This window comes from Chenopodium quinoa, unplaced genomic scaffold (genome assembly GCF_001683475.1).
Source record: "Chenopodium quinoa cultivar QQ74 unplaced genomic scaffold, ASM168347v1, whole genome shotgun sequence".
Classification (NCBI taxonomy): Eukaryota; Viridiplantae; Streptophyta; class Magnoliopsida; order Caryophyllales; family Amaranthaceae; genus Chenopodium; species Chenopodium quinoa.
The window spans coordinates 5,712,237-5,728,966 of NW_018742815.1; the positions used below are offsets into that span (position 1 = coordinate 5,712,237).

Sequence of the window (16,730 nt, forward strand, 5' to 3'; positions counted from 1 at the left end):
ACCATTGAATTACGAGTAGCAAGCACGCATGCGGAGTATATAATATAAAGTGCCATTTCAAAGATACAACATTAAATTATTAGAGTTGTAGTCAAGTCAAGGTGCCGTATATAATAGTGCTACAAAAGTGGGATAATAACTTACAGGTGCCGTTGCTTTCGCTTTTGCTTCCAATTGTGATTCTGATGCTGTTGAATTGGCCATCTTCCTTAATTTGGACTAGCGTTATAAGGTTCGCGAACTGAGCCGCGCGTATCGGAACGCTGAACAAACACGACTTGGGTCGCCGGAGTTCGCGAACTGCATTTTCTCTCGCTTCTGATTTTATATTTTAGGAATAGTTTTTTCTCTCATGTCTCCTCAATACAGTTGCACTAAACTCGAGTTAGTTTAGGCTAGGGTTTTATTCCAATTGGACTCAAATCTTCATCACTAACTTTGGGCTTTTTATTATATATATATGCTCTATTTTCTGTTTTTTTTTTTTTTAATTCCTAATAAATCAAAAGCATGTGTAAAGTTATTAACTATGGCAAAGATTGATCATCAAATAATATTTTATATTCTTGTATATTTTAGCAAAGATATGTAAAGAATATGTATATTGCTTAGTTTGTTAAGTAAATAGTAATGTGCATAATTTAAGTTAATCAGCTTCCTTAAGTTTAGGCTAATTATGCTTTTGTAATATGTATATAATCAATACGTTCCTAAGAAATAAGGCAATGATTCACATGAATATTTAGTTAACAAACTTAGTAATATTTACATAAATACAGAATATAATTATCTTATATTCACATGAATAAGAAGTTGTCTAGAATTGAATGTTGAGAAGTTCGCCTAGGGGTCTAGTGCGATAGTCCCTCTCTAGGGCGAGTTAGTTTTCGTAGTTCGTTATCGTTCAATTTGTCACAGCCGCTCTCAGTCCGATCAGTTTGCCACCATGGAAGACGACCTTGTCAACGAATGGGAAAAATTGAAACTTGAAGAAAGTGTTTGAGGTAGGAGCGGATGCAATTGCTAAGAGAGACTCATCTGAACAAATTAATCTCTCGCTGGTGGGGAAACTCCTTACGGAGGGACCCTTTAATTTTGAAGCCAATGAAGAAAACCCTTCTGTCAATCTGGCGACTGAAAGAAACCGTCTCAATTTTACTGTGAATTGGACAAAGATCGTGTGTTGGAAGGATGCCCTTGGTCCTTTGGTAATCATATCCTTCTACTTAAGGAAATTCGAAAAGACGAACAACCCTCTGAAATCGTCTTCAAAAATACCCCCATCCGAATCAGAATGTACAAGGATCCTAATGCTATACGTCTGGGTCCACCTGTTGCTGCCAGAAAACTTTTGTTTTCACCTTTAGGCAAAGACTTGGAAGTGACTAAGCCTTTACCTGTTGAGAGCCAAACTCATACTGCAGAGTTAGCTTTACACAATAAGGTTGATAATGTTAATACAGAGCACTTTCAAATTTTTCAAGGCAGGAAGTGGAAGAGAATTCAGAGGGAACCAGAGGAGGGATCTCGAAACATGGAAATACAGGAAGAGCAGAGAGGTGGATTGATCTTGTGATGGAGTGTGTGTGTACGGCTTCTTACTCTTTTGTGGTGAATCGAAGTGTTTGTGGTAAGGTCATACCAACCAGAGGGCTTCGACAAGGTGACCCATTGTCACCTTACTTGTTTATTTTGGTGGTCGACGCCTTCTCTAGGCTTCTTTCTAAGGCTGCTAATGATAAAACTATTCATGGGGCCAGAGCTAGTGTAAGGGGCCAGAAATTACTCATCTTCTTTTTGCTGATGATAGTCTTCTCTTTACTAGAGCCAACCGAGAGGAATGCACAAAAATAGTTGATATTCTCAACTTATACGAAATTGCATCCGAACAGAAAATTAACTATCAAAAATCGGAGGTCTCTTTTAGTAAAGGGGTGAGTGCGGTGAAAAGAGAGGAGTTGATCGATATTTTGAAGATGCAAGAGGTTGAAAATCATGGCAAGTACCTTGGCATTCCCACGGTCATTGGAAGGTCTAAAAAAAAGCTACCTTTGTTGCTTTAAAAGATAGAATATGGAAGAAACTCAAGGGGTGGAAGGAAAAGCTTTTATCTAGAGCCGGAAAGGAAGTTCCCCTTAAGTCCGTTATTCAAGCTATACCCTCATACTTAATGGGAATTTATAAAATCCCCACTAGTGTGATTCATGATATCCATTCTATGATGGTGAAATTTTGGTGGGGTGGGTCGGATTCGCGCAGAATTGCTCATTGGCAAAGCTGGAAAGCTCTCTGCAGACCTAAATGCCTCGGTGGTTTGGGTTTCAGAAATTTGGAGGTCTTCAATGAAGCTCTCCTAGGCCGACATATGGAAGGGCTAATTTGGAGTGTTGGAGACGGTTCCAAGATAGACATATGGAAGGATCCTTGGGTTGCGGATGAACTTGGCCGTTTCATTACTACCCCTGCTTCGCCATCTTTTAAGCTTGTGCATGAACTGATGAATTCAGACTGCAAGGAGTGGAACTATGAGTTGTTTTCTGACCACTTTAATGACAGAGATAAGAGATGCATCATGTCTATTCCAATTAGCGATCGCTTACCCCTTGATTCGCTTACTTGGGCTTTCTCCATGGATGGCAAGTACTCGATCAAAACGGCATATATGCTGGGTATGTCCTGTGATTTTGACAGCTTTCACAAGGCGTGGGTGGCAGTCTAGAAGCTTAATGCAATTCCGAAGGTTAAGCATTTTATTTGGAGAATCTGTATGGGTACAATATATGTTAGGGCGCTGCTCAAAGCAAGGCATATGTGTGATAACTCCCTCTGCCGGTGTGAAGAGCTGGAGGAATTAGCTAGTCACGCTCTCTATGAGTGCAGGTGTGAGCGTGACCTTTGGAGGGAATTGGAGTGTGAAGAGGTTGTGGAGAAGTGGGGTGAGCTGAGCTTTGCGGATTTGGTTGTTTCTTGGAGCAAATTAAATGAGAAGAAAGTGCAAATGGGTGTGATCCTAATGTGGAATATTTGGCAAAGACGAAACGAGAAGGTCTTTAAAGGGAAGGAGGTGTCTCACTTCACCATAGCTGCTAGGTCGAAGCGCCTAGCTGATGACTACAAAACCTACACTTAGCGTATTTATGGAACCAAAGCTTCTCCCAGCAGCACCGTAGGCTCAGATGCTAAGGTTTGGCAGCCCCCTCCTCTGAATTTGATTAAACTTAATTGTGATGCTCATATTTCTAGTGATGGGTGGATCGGTTTGGGTGTCGTGGCTAGAGATTCTCAGGGGAATGTTTTATTTGCTGCAACTAGGCGCACTCGAGGTTGTTGGCCTCCTACAGTTGCGGAGTGTAAAGCAGTGGTTATGGCTGCCAGATTAGCTCACCGATTCAACCTCAAGCATGTCATTCTTGAATCAGATTGCAAGGAGATTATGTCCCGCCTCTCCAAAGGAATGATTTATTACACTGACCTCGATTCCATTCTTGAAGATGCTCTCTCTCGGTGCTCTAATTTTGATTTTGTTACTTGGTCACATGTTAAAAGAAGTGGTAATTATGTTGCTCACCACTTAGCTAGAGTAGTGCCGTTTGGTATAGAACAAATTTGGGAGAATCACTGTCCCTCAGAGATTGCTCCGTATGTTTTAATGGACAATTTGTCCCATGATTAATAAAATTGGCACTACTTTCCTTCAAAAAAAAGAAAAAATATTCACATGAATATATTATGGTATTCAAAAATATTTTTTTTATTCAAATGTTTGCCAATCTAAGATGAACTTTTCATTCTTCAGTATATTAATTAAGCGTTGAACATATTGTTGGAAGAAAGTAACATTTTTGAAATATTCTTTCTTTATTTGATTATAGTTTGAAAAAAAAATTACATTAAAAATAAAACAAAAAAAAAGTGTGCTTCATGCGTGACTAATTAATATTTTGAGGAAGACTAATAGCTCTTCAATCAACCATTTATCTACATCGTACATACATATGTCTCATATGAGTTTTTAAAGATTAGGCTAATTGGTCCACTTGATAAAGACTTCCTCTATAACAATTAACAAACTACGAGTATGAAATAATAGGATAAAGTAAATATGGTATTTAAAATATGCTAATAAGCTAAGAATACGTAAAAATATCCTATAAATGGTAGTATATATTTTCCGAAGATATAATTAAAAAATTTACCATGTATGACATTTAACACAATTAATGTTTACACACCATTATATATAGGCACATAATTTACAATATGTAGTACTTGTATTTAATATCTATATTAACAATGACATTCACTATGAAAAGAGATATTACCCCACTAAAAGAGAGTTGGAAAATTAGGGTCAAAATTGTGAGACTCTGGCGTAAACCCGATTACTACAAGCCAAACATAACTAAATCAATTGAGTTAGTTTTGGTTGATGAAAAGGTAAATTCATGTAGTAAAGTTTAATATTGATTTTATCATAGCATCAACAACTTCCTTTATAACTTCTATATACTTACGTGTATTAATTTTATATTATAGGGTGACAAAATTCAAGCCAATATCAAGATGTCTCTCTTAAAGCGATTTGAAAGTCTTGTGAAGGAGGATTTCACATATGTTATTTCTAACTTTGGAGTGGTAGACAACGTTGGTAATATTAGAGTTACTAACCATACTATTATAAGATTGATTTTTTTTATAGGACTTCGGTTAAAGATTGTGAAGATGCAGGACTCTCGCTACATGGACTTGATTTAGTTCCTTTTGAAAAATTCGTCAAAAAGAAGTTAATGAAATATTTTGCATAGGTAAGATAAATATCATTACCATACACTAATTATTTTTGTAAGAATATTATTAATTTTGGTATACTAATACATATATTTTTATCAACATCTTTCTTACATAATAAAGATGTTATTGGAGATGTTATTGGAGTAGGTGATATGATAGACTGATACTACTCCAAACTACAAGTTGCCTATTGAATTGGAAGACTTAGGCCCCATTCTTTAGAGCTGCTCTGCTTCTGCTCAAATCAAATCTGCTCTGCTCAAAAGAAATCTGCTTTGCTCTGCTCTATTTTCAAATAATAATTAATAATAACAATAATAATAATTAATATTCAATAATAATAATTAATATTGTATTGATGATAATAATTTATTATTTTGAATAATTATAATAATTATTAATGTTAAAAATAATTTTAATAATAATTAATATTAATAATAATTAATATTTATTAATCATAATAACAATTAATAATAATCATTATCAATAATAATATTGAATAATTCAAACTATTAAGAATTAATATTTAATAATATTTATAATTAATAGTTTCTAATAATTATAACAATTCTTTCAAAAACAAAAATAATAATAGCAATTAATAACAATTTCTTTTATAAAAATTTGATATTAGAATCACAATGTGTAGAAACATTTTATGTGAGTATTGATTGTTAGTTCATTGAGTTGAACTATTTTTCAAAATCTTTCCATACAGTTTAAGAATTTAAAAAAAGAGGTTGTTTTCAAGTGTTACTTTGTATATCATTATTATTTTTATGGTTAAAAATATATGATTAAGACAAATTTATAAGTAAAATCATTATTATTCATTAAATCATTTTATTTTAAATTTTTGTGAAATAAATATAAGTAAACCGTTGTCTTTTATCTTTCTACTATTAACATATGTTAAATATGATACACATATATTTATGTTTTCGCTCACCTAAATCAATGATATATGCACTTAATAATAATAATAGTAGTAGTAGTAGTAATAATAATAATAATAATAATAATAATAATAATAATAATAATAATAATAATAGTATTAATAATAATGTTGAAATCTGTCGGCTCTGCTATCCTGAAATCTAATCTGCTCTGCTCTGCTGAAATTTAATATGCTCTGCCCAGAAGCTCAAAAGAACAGGGCCTTAGAGTAAGAATGCATATTTTAATTATTTTAATTTATTACATAATTGTTCTTAAATATATATAAAAATGCACCATTCTTCAAGTTTAACGGATAATTTTTTTTTTCACAGTACTTGAATGAGAGTAATCAAAGTCGCAAAATTGTTGTCATGCAATTTGCCAAAATTAAGATTTAGAAAGGTAAATGTATTTTAGATGAAATTCCTTTGCTACTTTGCTAAAATATGATCATTAAGCGTTTAACTATGTATGACTTTTTATAATTTATGCGGATGAGATTACTTTGACAAATTCTTACTGTGCCACACGAATTTTACATGATCAAGGCATCCCCGAAATTAACGACTTTAGGGAAAGGTAAAATTGCATATGATTACTTTGTGTAAAATTTATATCTTCCTCAAAATTTTTTGCATAAATTTTTTTACCAATAATCTATTATAATTTCATGTTTTTTTTTTTTTTTTTTTTTTTTTTTTGTGTAGTATTGCTGATCAAGATGATATACATTCACAAAGGTTGACTCATATATCAAGTCAAAGTGCATACTCCATATCAGACAATTTTCTTAAATTGTATGAACGAAAACAATTGGATGAAATATCTAATTTTAACAAGGCAAACTTTTTACGTATGAAGATTTTTATACGATTCAAAATTTTTGTATAGTTGAATTTTCTATGCTGTCACGTATAAAAAATTTTTTATCGGATTTTTCACCAAATACTACTGAATTTAAACTTAATTCACCGTACACCACCAAAAACTTTGTAATACACCTTGTACCACTCAGTAACTGTACATTAACACGAAATGCCTTTTTCCTTAACTGTCGTTAGTCTGCCGTTTGAGGGAATTTACCAATTCACCATATACCACTACTGTTAAAAGTTATTTCACCATATACCATTATTTAAAAGTTATTTCACGACTTACCCATTTTTTTGTAACGGTAATATTTTTTTTAAAAAATAACCCTTGCAGACTTGTAACGGCTACTTTGTTTATATAAATGTAGTGTTTGAGGGAGATACTAATCAAGTCACAATTTCTAAAAGCTAGAGTAAAAATGTAAACAAACTTTCATTGCTAAAAGTAATATGCAAGTTTAATTGTTAGCTGTTTGTCTTCAAAAATTTTAGGGCTGCATGATTTTGCAATGGTTGTAGTACATTTTCTTGAAATGTAATAAACAAGTTTGTTGCAAAACAACAAAGTGCTTAACATTTTGTCCAAAAAAACCTGACACCAGTTTTAAATGTTTTCCCCCAAAAAATTATACATAATTTATGGCAGCTTCAAGGATTCTAACTGTCAGCCTTTTTCTTCCTCCCTCTTCCTTTGCGTTGCTGTGAACTGGATGTTGCATTTTCTGCTTGTTTTGATGCTTCCTTTCTTGCCTTACAGGTTTTTGCATTGTGTCCCAACTCCTTGCAAAGACTGCACTTGTTGTTCTTGTGCCTCTTTCCTTTTCTTGCTTCATGAGAGGCTCTCCTTCTCTGCTTAGCTGGTCTTCCTGCAGCTCTTTTGACAGTTGGTGGTGCTATTTCAGGAACATCAAATGCTGGCCACTGACTTGGATCTGACATGGGATGGATGTGGTCTCCATAAGTCAGCTTGTAAGCAGCTCCCTTGAAGTATGGTGACACATAATCTATAGCTTGAAGTCTTTGGCTGTATATGACCCTTAGACCATGTCTGCATGGTATTCCTGACCCTTGCCACTTCCCACAACCACAGGTCATTGTCTGAAGTGTCAAAGGGAACTTCACATGCCCATCCCTAACCTCAAACTCTCCACCATCAGCTGCTGTCACATGACACAATCTGGACTCCTCACTTCTTGTCTCCAAAACTCCCTTAGCAAACTCTGTTAGCTCATTAGGATCCATATCAATTGCTTTGTCATACCTAGAACCCATCCTTTTCATGCACCAATTCCTTACAGCTGGTTTAAGTCCAAAAAAAAAAAAAAAAAAAAAAAAAAAAAAAAAAAAAAACCAACACAAAGAAATCACAAACCATCAGAACATGGTGCTTATTGTTTAATCACAAAGAAAGTAAGGGGTCAGATGTTACCTTCCATTAAAGTCAGGACAGGAAAATCTCTGTTGTCCTTTGTACATGAGTTGAATGACTCGACAAAGTTTGTTGTGTTATGATCACAACAAACTGTTCTGTCAAACATGTACCTACTCCATTGCTCTTCAGTAGCTGTAAGGTAATCAAATGATGTTGCATCATATTTCTTGATCTTTGACATTGCCTTGTCATACACATATGCATTGTATTCATTGGCTGCAATCCAAAAGAGTTTATGAAACTCTATCCCACTCCACCCAGCTTTTTTGCAGTTGAGTACACATGCTGACAACATACCCTCCTAGTTGCTCTTGGGAATACCTCAAAAAGGGCTGATTCAACACCCTTCAACATACAAACACAATGTTAGTCACTGAAAATTAACAAAAGAAAGATAAAGTTTAATTATTTTAAAAAGCAAGAAACATACCTTCATCCTGTCACTTATAAAAGTCCAGTCATCCCTTTCAGATCCATATTGTGCAAATAAGATCCTTAAGTTTCTGAAAAAGTAAGTCCAGATGTCTATACTCTCTGTATCAACCAGACCATAAGCTATCACAAAAATCTCATTATTGCCATCAATGGACACTGCAGTGAGCATGACTCCTTTGTAATAGCCACTGAGATGGGCACCATCAATCCCTATAATGGGTCTGCAGCCACCCAAAAACCCTTTCACTTGAGCTGCAAAAGTGATGAAACATGCCTTGAACTTTTCACCATTGCCCCCACTGTCAGTCCAAGTAATGAGGGCATATGAGCCAGGATTGGTGGCCTTTATCATCTCAGCATATTTTGGTAACAGAGCATAGGACTGGGCAAAACCACCATGAATTTGTTCCCTGGCCAAACACTTCACTTTGTAAAACAGCCTGGAATTTACTTGGATCATAAACCTCTCCAGGCACATCCTTTGCAGTGCATCAACAGGGATATATGGGTTTGCTTCCAAATCTGGCCTCAAATGTCTACAAAGTCATGCTGAAGACACCATAGGATTCTCTTCCAGCCTCCCACAAGTTTTATGTTCCCCTTCCAATATCTTTATTGCCCAGCTGACTTTATCAACAAGGACTGCTGCATGAATCCTCCAACTGCAATCATTGATCAGACACCTTGCAGTATATCTATGATTGTCAGCATAGTCTACTGTCACAGCAAAGCCTTCTTGTATGTAAAAATCTCTGAAGACATCATGAAATTGTTCCTTGGCTTCAAATATTAACCAAGGTTCAAGTTGAATTGACCCAAATGGTAAGTTAGACCAGACCTTGCCATTTTTGTACAGCTTGTCTAAAACATGAGTCCCATCCAGGTAGTCTTCAAAAGTCTTCTCTTGTATATTATCATCTAGGTCTTCTTCTTCCACAATATACTCATCATCAAGGTTCAATTCCATATCAAAATAATCCTCAACTTCTTAAAATTCATAGTCATCATCTTCACTATCCTCAGAAGGCCATGGATCAGATTCACCATCACTATCCTCAACTTGCACAGGTTTTTTGCTCCTTGTATTCACTTCCCTCCCTCCTCTTTTATTCTTCACAACCTCAACACCATACTTTTTTGCTGTGCTTCTTGGCACCCTCCACTCTTTTGGTTTTACTCTAGATTGCACTTTAGGCTTGGCAACAGAACTAGAAGCAGCACTAGGTTGGGGTGGTGGTGGTGGGGGGGGGGGGGGGTGGTGTAGGCTGCTTGGCTTGGGGTGGTGATTCATGCATGTGTGGGTTATTTGGGGAAGCATGGTGTGTTGGTGTTGCTGGTGGAGAAGGTTCATTTTGTGAAGGTTGAGGTTGATAATCTCCTGGAAATGACTCATCAGCTGCTGCAGTGTTGAATACCTTAACATATTCAGTCTTATCTTCTTCTGCATTCACAACAGGGACCTCTACAGCAACAGTAAATGGTTCTTGAGCATTAAGCTCCTCCTCAACTTCTTCAGCCTCTGCATTTCTCCTTCTCTCTTCCTCCTTCTGCCTAATTTTGTCAGCCCTCATCTTCAAAGTTCTTGCCTAACTAGCTTCTGTAGACTGGAAGACAACAGATGGGTTTTCTGTCTCTTCTATGAACACTTCAATTTCATCCTTCCCTTCATTCCACTCCCACATTTTCAACATTGCCCCATCATCAACTAACTCTAGCTTACGATTAGTTCTAGGTTTACTCACAAACAAATTGAAGTACTTAGGGAGGAAAACATTCTGCTTTACTGAATCCTCAAACATATACTCAAACAACTCCATCAAGTTGGTCTTATCAGTTTCATCCACCCTAACATCAAAACTACCACCTGGCGAACGAACTAATAGCCACAATGCACTCATCCTAACAATGAATAATAAGCAACAACAATTAACATCACATCACCAGTTAACATCAAACTTAATCTAATCACCAGTTAACAACTTCCAAACTAATCATTCGGAGTTAACAGCATAACATCCAAACTAACATAATCATTTTCGAATAAACCCTAACCCTAACTCAATTTCGCAAAAAACAACAAAATCAGAGCTCGAAAATCAAATCAATGAGAAGAATATTACCTTTAGAAAGCTTAACCCAGCCCAGGTGAGAATTTCGAGCGAAATTCATTCACGAACAACTTCCTCTCTCAAACCGCACCAATCAGGTTCCGTGTTCAATCGAAAAGCCCTAATTATCTTCCTACTAGCAAAGTCTACTTTAGATCGAAGAAAGTTTACAGCTTTTGGATTGATTTTTGAGGATCAACTTCAATGGTGAAGAACAGAGAGAAGCTTCAATGGAAAGGGAAAATGGGGGGTCAATTTTTTCGAATTACAAGTGTGATGTTTGGGGGAGTCAACCCTATTGATGGCGCCAATTTGATGTATAAGGACAAATTGGTAAATTCCCTCAAACGGCATACTAACGGCAGTTAAGGAAAAAGGCATTTCGTGTTAATGTACAGTTACTAAGTGGTACAAGGTGTATTACAAAGTTTTTGGTGGTATACGGTGAATTAAGTTTAAACTCAGTGGTATTTGGTGAAAAATCCGTTTTTTTATGTAACAAAATAGGAAATCTGACAGATTTTGTATTGGTTTAATAAATAATTGCATATGATTACTTTTGGTAGAATAATTTTATGCTAAACTTTGAATATTTAATTAGTTTTATGCTAAAATAATTCATTTAGTTTTGATTTTTGTTAAAATTTTTATGGGGGTAAATAAGCTATCAATCAATCAATCAATGTCAATATATCTAATATATAATTACAGAGTCAGTTAACGAGAATCCTCCAAAACCCCAATGCTAAACTCTCATGCATTTAGGTTTTTTATTTTTTTAATTTTTTTTTATTTTTTTTATTTATTTATTTATTTTAATTGCTAAACTCTCATGCATTTAGGTTTATTTTTTTTTCCAAATAACTACCCATCCTTATCCCATACTTTATTTATTAATTTTAAAACTTTTTTTATAAAAAAAAACAATAACTACACATACCACTTTTTTTTTTTTTTTTCTTCAAGGGACTTCTACTAAGATTTCACTTTGTGTGTGTGTGTTTTTTTCTTTATTTTAACGTAGTATTATATATGTCATGCATTAGCACGGGTATATAATTCCTTTATCAACAATTAACCATAACACTCAAAATCCCCAACCCTAATTATATACACTTTTTAGGAACAACCCTCTAAACAACATCATTCTCTAATTATTAACACACAAAAATGTACAACATGCTTTTTGCGTGACTGGCCTCGCCGAATAACTGCTTGCAAAATATCAAAGTAACTCCTAGAGCATTGATGGAATAACCCTAATGACACTAACCGAGTAACCTCTATAATACTAAGCGAGTAACCTCTATAACTTTAACAAAGTAAATCCCATAATAGCTGGCCACATTGCGTGGCCACCGGTAAGAGTAAGACCATGTTCTTTTAAGTAGAGCAGAGAACATCAGATTTCAACGGAGAAGAGAATTGTCAGCAAGCCAGAACGAGTGTTCGCATATTACTAATACTCAGTCGCATAGCTAAGAATGTTTCAGCAGATCAAATCAAACCACAAGTACACAACAGACAATAACAACTCAAAAGAATAAGGTCTAAGTTAACATCAAAATCAACTTCCCGTATTTTAAATATATTTTTTCTTATATTATATATTTAATATTTCTCTAATATAATATATATCCCGTGCATTTTGCACGGGTACACTCTAGTATATTAAAACTCAATGGCAAGCATTAATATCTTGCCATTTGTTGTCAATTTCGCCACGTGTTGCCATGTCACCTACTATTATCAATCACCAATATTTCCATACAAAAAAATATAATTTGTTAGCATTAGTATTTGAGCCCATGACCTCATGTTCATCAAAATTAAACTTTAACCATCACTCCAACAATAAATCTTATGATAATAAAGTTGTTTTTTTTTTTTTTTGATAAACAAAGTTATATTAAAAAGAGTTATTCATGTTCATAAATTCAATTATTTAAATTGACAATTAACATATGTATATTTTAACAACAATATGATTATAAAGTTACTTCCCATGACCTCATGTTCATCAAAATTAAACTTTAACCATCACTCAAACAACAAATCTTATGATAATAAAGTTTTATTAAAAATAGTTATTCATGTTCATAAATTCAATTATTTAAATTGACAATTAACATATGTATATTTTAACAACAATATGATTATAAAGTTACTTCCCATGACCTCATGTTCATCAAAATTAAACTTTAACCATCACTCAAACAACAAATCTTATGATAATAAAGTTTTATTAAAAATAGTTATTCATGTTCATAAATTCAATTATTTTAATTGACAATTAACATATGTATATTTTAACAACAATATGATTATAAAGTTACTTCTTTCAGTTACTCAACCTTAATTCATATAGATTATAGTTAAGTAATTAAAATATGTAACCCAAATTTTAAATTAAAGTTCTTTCTTTTAACCACAAAATATGTTACTTGAAGGAAAATTTTTATGATATATAGCTGAAAAAAAAAATTCCTTTAACAAGTAAAACAAATTGATACGATATAACATTTAGGTTTTTGCATTTTAAATAATGAATTTTGATGTTCAATTATATATATAAATATTAACAAATGATATTCTTTTTATAAACCACAAGTATATTTTACTTTATTTTATTATAATATTTTTATATACAAACAATGACCCAGGCATCGCCCGGGCCAACAAACTAGTTTCTTATTGCTAAAAGCAAAGCATGTTCATAACCAACACGGAGGAAAGAAAACATCCAATTATGTGGCAATGCTCAAACCAATACAAGGTCTGCCAATCCAACGTCGAGAAAAGAAATCAATACTTATGAACAAGTATCCAAAAAGGGCAACAACAACATACCACACTTGCACACAAATTTACATTTTGGTAAGTTGATAATTATGAACGATTAAGATGTGTGAGTTTTATGCTTTATAATTTCATAGAAATTATTAATAACACGTGACATTCACTCTGATTCGACACCGGATACTATACCTATTCACAATGATACTCAAGAAAATCAAGGTATGTTACTATAATCATAAAAATAATAGAGTTTTGGTTGATTTCTCTTATGTAGATTTATTGGTGATGCTATAATTTTATAGTTTTATGCTTAATAATTTTATAGAACTTATTCTAATAACACGTGATATTCACTCTGATTCGACACCAGATACTATACATATTCACAATGATACTCAAGAAAATCAAGGTAAATTACTATAATTCATGAAAATAATAGAGTTTAGGTTGATTTCTCTTATGTAGATTTATTGGTGTTGCTATAATTTTATCTTTTATAAGAATTTCAGTTTAAAAAATTATAATGCTAAACACCAATGATTCTGCAAAAAAAAAAAAAAAAAATTATATTATTCGTCAACTATATGTAATTTGTGGAACTTATTAAGAAAATAAATTCATCACTAAAATGTTGCGTTGTTTTATTTTTGCTCAGAATATTGGGACATTGGATACCCGACATACACTTGCCAATTTTTTGGTGCAATATTTTGGTACGAGGAAAGATTAGGGAAGCATCGGAACTCAAAAAATCCAAAAATACTCAAAGTGTTATATGCAAGGAAAAGTGAAATTACCTCTACTAAAAGAACCACCACCACTACTTAGTGGATTTTTAAAGAAAAAGCGCCCTAGTAGTAGGAATTTTTTTGAGAACATAAGATCTTATAATAATATGCATGCATTCACGTCAATGGGAGGAAAAATCGATTCAGCTATCAATCAAGGTCATGGACCTTACACCTTTCGATTACATGGTCAGAATTATCATAGGATAGGAAGTTTGCTACCAAATTCAGGCTCATCTCCAAAATTCTGCCAACTCTACATTTATGACACAAATAATGAGGTTTCAAACCGAAAGCGTGTTATGAGGTTTGTTATTTCTTTACTTATTTATGTCATTTATATATTAGGTTCAATTTGATGTGAATTGAACTATTAAATTCCTAACATTATTATTTTCCTCTTTTTGCATGGTCAATTAAGAAATTCGGATGATTTTAATGATGATATTCTTAGCGATCTTAAAACGATGCTTGATAAACACAACCCAATTGCTAAGGATTTTAGAATGGCAAGGGATTGTTTTAAATATGATGATTCTCAAAATGTCAAATTAAAACTCATCGGAAGGAGAGGGGTTGATGGGAGGAACTACAACCCGCCAAGTGCATCTGAAGTTGCAGCACTTATTGTCGGAGATATCAGAAACTCTACAGACAGGGATATTGTTGTTGAAAAACAATCAGGTTTACTTCAATGTATAAATGAGTTTCAACCTTCTTACCTTGCAATGCAATACCCATTGTTATTTCCATATGGTGAGGATGGTTATAGGGTTGATATTCTATTAAGGGATGATGATGGAAGTAATTCTTCCAGAAAAAGGATGAGATTGAGTATATTTTTTGCATTCTGGATACAAGAAAGACTTAATGAAGCTGCAACACTATTGATGTCAAGAAAATTAGTTCAGCAATTTTTGGTTGATGTCTACACTATGATTGAGGCTAATAGACTTAACTACATTCGAACACATCAAAAGCAATTGAGGTCAGAATTGTACAAAATCTTGCTGATGCAGTTTTGAGAGGAGACATTGATCCATCAACTATGGGATTACGAATTGTCTTACCTTCATCATTTACTAGTGGTGCTAGATATATGATGCAAAATTTTCAAGATGTCATGGCTATATGCAGGTAGTATGGATACCCAGATTTATTTATCACATTTACATGCAATCCAAAGTGGCCAAAAATCACTAGATCCGTTTAAAATAGAGGACTTAGACCAGAGGATAGGCCAGACATTCTTTGTAGAGTTTTTAAAATGAAACTTGATCGCTTAATAAGTGATCTTAAGAATCAAAAGATATTTCCCTTCACAATAAATGCTTGTAAGTTTTTTCTTATCTTTACTTCATTGATTTATATAATTTTAACACTTTATTTAATTTTTAGCAACTACATAACCAAATAAATTGACTCAGTGATATAGACGGTGGAGTTCCAAAAACATGGATTGCCTCATGCTCACATCCTTTTATTCTTAAAATCCGAGGACAAGATTGCTAATGCTCATGACATAAATAAAGTTATATGTGCTGAAAACCCTGATCCAATAAAGGAACCTAAGTTGTATAAGCTTGTTGGAGATTCCATGATGCACGGTCCTTGTGGTGCTTTAAATAAACAATCTCCATGCATGAAAGAAGGAAGGTGTTCAAAACATTTCCCTAAGAGATTTGTTGAAGAGACGAGTGTTGATGAAGAAGGATATCATGTTTATAGAAGACGGGATTATAGGAAATTTATTGAGAAGAATGGTGTAAAGTTAGACAATAGATTTGTTGTTCCATACAATCCAACACTTATCCTAAAATATGGTGCACATATCAATATTGAATGGTTTAATCAACATAGGTCGATCAAGTATTTATTTAAATACATAAATAAAGGAAATGATCGTATCACCGCTGTTGTTTCTAGGTCTGAAGAAGAGTCTTGTGACAAGGTTGATGAAATTCAAGCATATTATGATTGCAGGTGTGTGTAACTTAATCATTGTATTTAACTTGATTAAATTATGAAAGGAATGGTGTCCTTCGGACAAGTGTATTATTCTGATAGCGGGTTCATAATTATTAGAAAGTTAATATATTCAGTAAGGTCAAGTGATCGGAATGCCTGGGTGGAGGCCGCTTCCGATCAGTAATATTAATGCATAACTAATATTACATCTTAACATTGACTGAACCCTTCGGGTCACACCCAAGCAAATTAACGAACCGACTCGACGAATTAATTCGGAAGAAATTAATTCGTCGCCCGAGTATTAAATATTTAGACGTCGGAAATTCGAGCTTGGAGCGTCGAAACTGAGTGTCGGAGAATCTCAAATGTCGAGCCAAAATTTAGGATTTGGCGAGACGGGAAAATGCTTCGAGTAACAAGTAAAATCCTAGCCACGCGAAAGGCTAGGAAAGCGCGCCCAATAGGAGCGCGCCATGTGGCAGCACACATGGGAGCGCACGTGGCAGCCACGTTGGCAGCCGCCACGTTGGTTGCCACCAAGTGGCAGCATGCCACGTTGGCAGCGTGCCACGTGGCAGCGCGCCACGGTGGCAGC

The 16,730-nt window shown here is 34.1% G+C and overlaps 2 protein-coding genes across 2 annotated transcripts; both read right to left on the minus strand.

The window, feature by feature from the left end:
* Positions 1-7,259: 7,259 nt before the first annotated feature.
* Positions 7,260-7,874, minus strand: LOC110725521. Its single transcript, XM_021904985.1, has one exon. It carries the CDS (start codon positions 7,872-7,874, stop codon positions 7,260-7,262), a length of 615 nt encoding a protein of 204 aa, XP_021760677.1.
* A 146-nt stretch (positions 7,875-8,020) lies between these two features.
* LOC110725522 lies at positions 8,021-8,947 on the minus strand. Its single transcript, XM_021904986.1, has 3 exons — positions 8,465-8,947; positions 8,332-8,379; positions 8,021-8,218 (listed from the first exon to the last, which is right to left on the minus strand). The coding sequence occupies exons 1-3, from the start codon at positions 8,945-8,947 to the stop codon at positions 8,021-8,023; spliced, it is 729 nt and encodes a 242-aa protein (XP_021760678.1).
* Positions 8,948-16,730: the final 7,783 nt, after the last annotated feature.

Excerpts from the sequence above, each read along its gene's own strand:
- LOC110725521 (XM_021904985.1), bottom strand. The coding sequence starts at position 7,874 with ATGGGTTCTAGGTATGACAAAGCAATTGATATGGATCCTAATGAGCTA.
- LOC110725522 (XM_021904986.1), bottom strand. The coding sequence starts at position 8,947 with ATGTGCCTGGAGAGGTTTATGATCCAAGTAAATTCCAGGCTGTTTTAC. Across the intron at positions 8,380-8,464 it reads TTATAAGTGACAGGATGAAG|GGTGTTGAATCAGCCCTTTT; the intron begins GTATGTTTCTTG and ends TGTATGTTGAAG. Across the intron at positions 8,219-8,331 it reads TCCCAAGAGCAACTAGGAGG|GCAATGTCAAAGATCAAGAA; the intron begins GTATGTTGTCAG and ends GTGTATGACAAG.